At 40.3% G+C, this 2,589-nt stretch overlaps 1 protein-coding gene across 8 annotated transcripts in view; it reads left to right on the top strand.

The window, feature by feature from the left end:
• lgals4 (galectin 4) overlaps positions 1-2,589 on the top strand; it is a 16,107-nt gene that overhangs the window by 5,296 nt on the left and 8,222 nt on the right. For 3 of the 8 annotated variants that reach the window (XM_016253196.1, XM_016253200.1, XM_016253195.1), the window contains exon 6: positions 109-222. The exons of 3 other annotated variants lie outside the window; for them this stretch is intronic. In XM_016253196.1, the coding sequence (XP_016108682.1) occupies positions 109-222 (114 nt within the window). Of the gene's footprint in view, positions 1-108; positions 223-2,373; positions 2,491-2,589 lie in introns of all 8 variants that reach the window. 2 more of the 8 variants (XM_016253201.1, XM_016253198.1) reach the window with 1 other exon arrangement.

Below are 2,589 nucleotides of genomic sequence, written 5' to 3'. Positions count from 1 at the left end.
CAAATCTGAAGGATATCAGGTACATGTTTTGAGAACGAGACTCACCACACTCCTAAAAGGAAGCTAGGACCTTGTCCTCACATGGGTTGTGTTGCTTTGGTTCATCAGGTTTATGTGAATGGTAAAGAGTTGCACACATTCAAGCACCGTATACCGCTGGAAAAAGTGTCAACGTTAAATATCAGTGGAGATGTTGCTGTGACCCTTTCTGGTTTCATACAAGTAAGTTATGTTTTCTGCAGCTTTGAACCCTGCTGAAAAATCCAGCATTGCTGGTCACCAGCATAAGGTATGTTTTGCATGCTGGGTCCAGCATGGGATGCTGGTTGCTTTGTTTGCTGGTCCCACGCATGGTATGCTGGTTGCTGGTTTGCTTGTCCCCAGCACAGTAAGCAGGTGTGCTGGTGGACCAACATAAGGTATGTTTTGCATGCTGGGACCAGCTTGGGATGCTGGTGTGCTGGTGGACCAGCATTTGTTGTCTTTTGGGTGCTGGTGTCATCCCAGCAAGACCACAACAAAACTTGCATAATTGTTACATATTATGTGTTGCATATTAATCAATCGATAAATTAATCAATATCTCAACAGAGGATTACTAAACAACTGCAAATACAGAATTTCCCTATTCACTTATTGCAAACCAGTTTGGCTTTATTTCTTTCATATGATACATGCACAAAGGTTGGTAAAGTGCATTACCATTATAGTGATTAATGTTCCCTTTAGTTGGGCACTTGACCATTGACTTTGATTTAATTAACTCTGTTTCAGCAATTGTTAAAAGTGAACGCTATCATTATTTTCAATAATATTTCATGAACCTGACTGCACTGCCATACCTTGTTGCTTTGGTTCATCAGGTTTATGTGAATGGTAAAGAGTTGCACACATTCAAGCACCGTATACCGCTGGAAAAAGTGTCAACGTTAAATATCAGTGGAGATGTTGCTGTGACCCTTTCTGGTTTCATACAAGTAAGTTATGTTTTCTGCAGCTTTGAACCCTGCTGAAAAATCCAGCATTGCTGGTCACCAGCATAAGGTATGTTTTGCATGCTGGGTCCAGCATGGGATGCTGGTTGCTTTGTTTGCTGGTCCCACGCATGGTATGCTGGTTGCTGGTTTGCTTGTCCCCAGCACAGTAAGCAGGTGTGCTGGTGGACCAACATAAGGTATGTTTTGCATGCTGGGACCAGCTTGGGATGCTGGTGTGCTGGTGGACCAGCATTTGTTGTCTTTTGGGTGCTGGTGTCATCCCAGCAAGACCACAAAAAACTTGCATACTTGTTACATATTATGTGTTGCATATTAATCAATCGATAAATTAATCAATATCTCACCAGAGGATTACTAAACAACTGCAAAAACAGAATTTCCCTATTCACTTATTGCAAACCAGTTTGACTTTATTTCTTTCATATGATACATGCACAAAGGTTGGTAAAGTCAGTTACCATTATAGTCATTAATGTTCCATTTAGTTGGGCACTTGACCGTTGACTTTGATTGAATTAACTCTGTTTCAGCAATTGTTAAAAGTGAACGCTATCATTATTTTCAATAATATTTGATGAACCTGACTGCACTGCCATACCTTTTACTACAGTATGTGCACTTTTTGAAATCAGTGACTGACAGCTGGATTTGGACGTATGTAACTTCACAGGTTAATATGAAAGTCTTTAAAAACAACAACTTTCCGTTTTGAACTTTCATTATGAAGTTATTATTAACTCTCCCGTTGAAAGAGCTCTTTCAGTTCTACTTTCAGCAGAGAGAAAAAAATAAATTACACAGTCATCATAAAATTCAAAAACTCATATGTTTTACTCTTATATTGTTTTTCTTTACATCATTAATGTGTTAAATAGAGAAATATGCAAGCAAAAACTATGTTTGTCCCCAAAATACTACTTGCATACAGACAGCTGGCCTACTGACACTCAACCCTACAAAGCCCATGCTGGTGAACCAGTATCACCAGCTCCATTTTGCTTGAGAACAGCATGGATATGCTAGTCCACCAGTATATCAGCATCAACCAGCCTGGACCAGCACTATACCAGCACAAACCACCACTATACCCAGCGTAAACCAACCTAAACCCGCACTATACCAGAACTAACCAGCATAAACCAGTACTATACCAGCATAAACCAACCTAAACCAGCACTATACCAGCATAAATCAACCTGGACCAACACTATACCAGCCTAAGCCAGCATGGACCAGCTTGGAATCCATGCCGGTTTATGCTGGATTTTTCAGCAGGGAAAGTATTGCAGCATGAATGGTACTGTGTCAGAATCCAGTGAGAATGACAAGGCAAGTAAAGACCTTTCTAAATACACTGTCTCTATTCCCTCTTTAGAACTGGAGCGCATCCCCATTTGTTACTAAAGTCAAATCAACAACTGAATATCTGGGCAGCCCACGTGGAAAACGTTCCACTGTACATTTAGAGATCTTGCAGCCAGTCCAAAACCCTGTGAGTGACTGATCATTTTCAGTGATGTCTGATGGCACAACAAAGTGCAAGCATTTAAAAAACACTAATGCATTAGAATTATTTTACCAAAGAGCAATT

The sequence above is a fragment of the Sinocyclocheilus grahami genome, unplaced genomic scaffold (assembly GCF_001515645.1).
Source record: "Sinocyclocheilus grahami isolate Dianchi unplaced genomic scaffold, SAMN03320097.WGS_v1.1 scaffold1163.1, whole genome shotgun sequence".
In the NCBI taxonomy this organism is placed as follows: Eukaryota; Metazoa; Chordata; class Actinopteri; order Cypriniformes; family Cyprinidae; genus Sinocyclocheilus; species Sinocyclocheilus grahami.
Note: the sequence above shows the minus strand (reverse complement) of the source record. Positions and strands in the feature narration are given on the sequence as shown.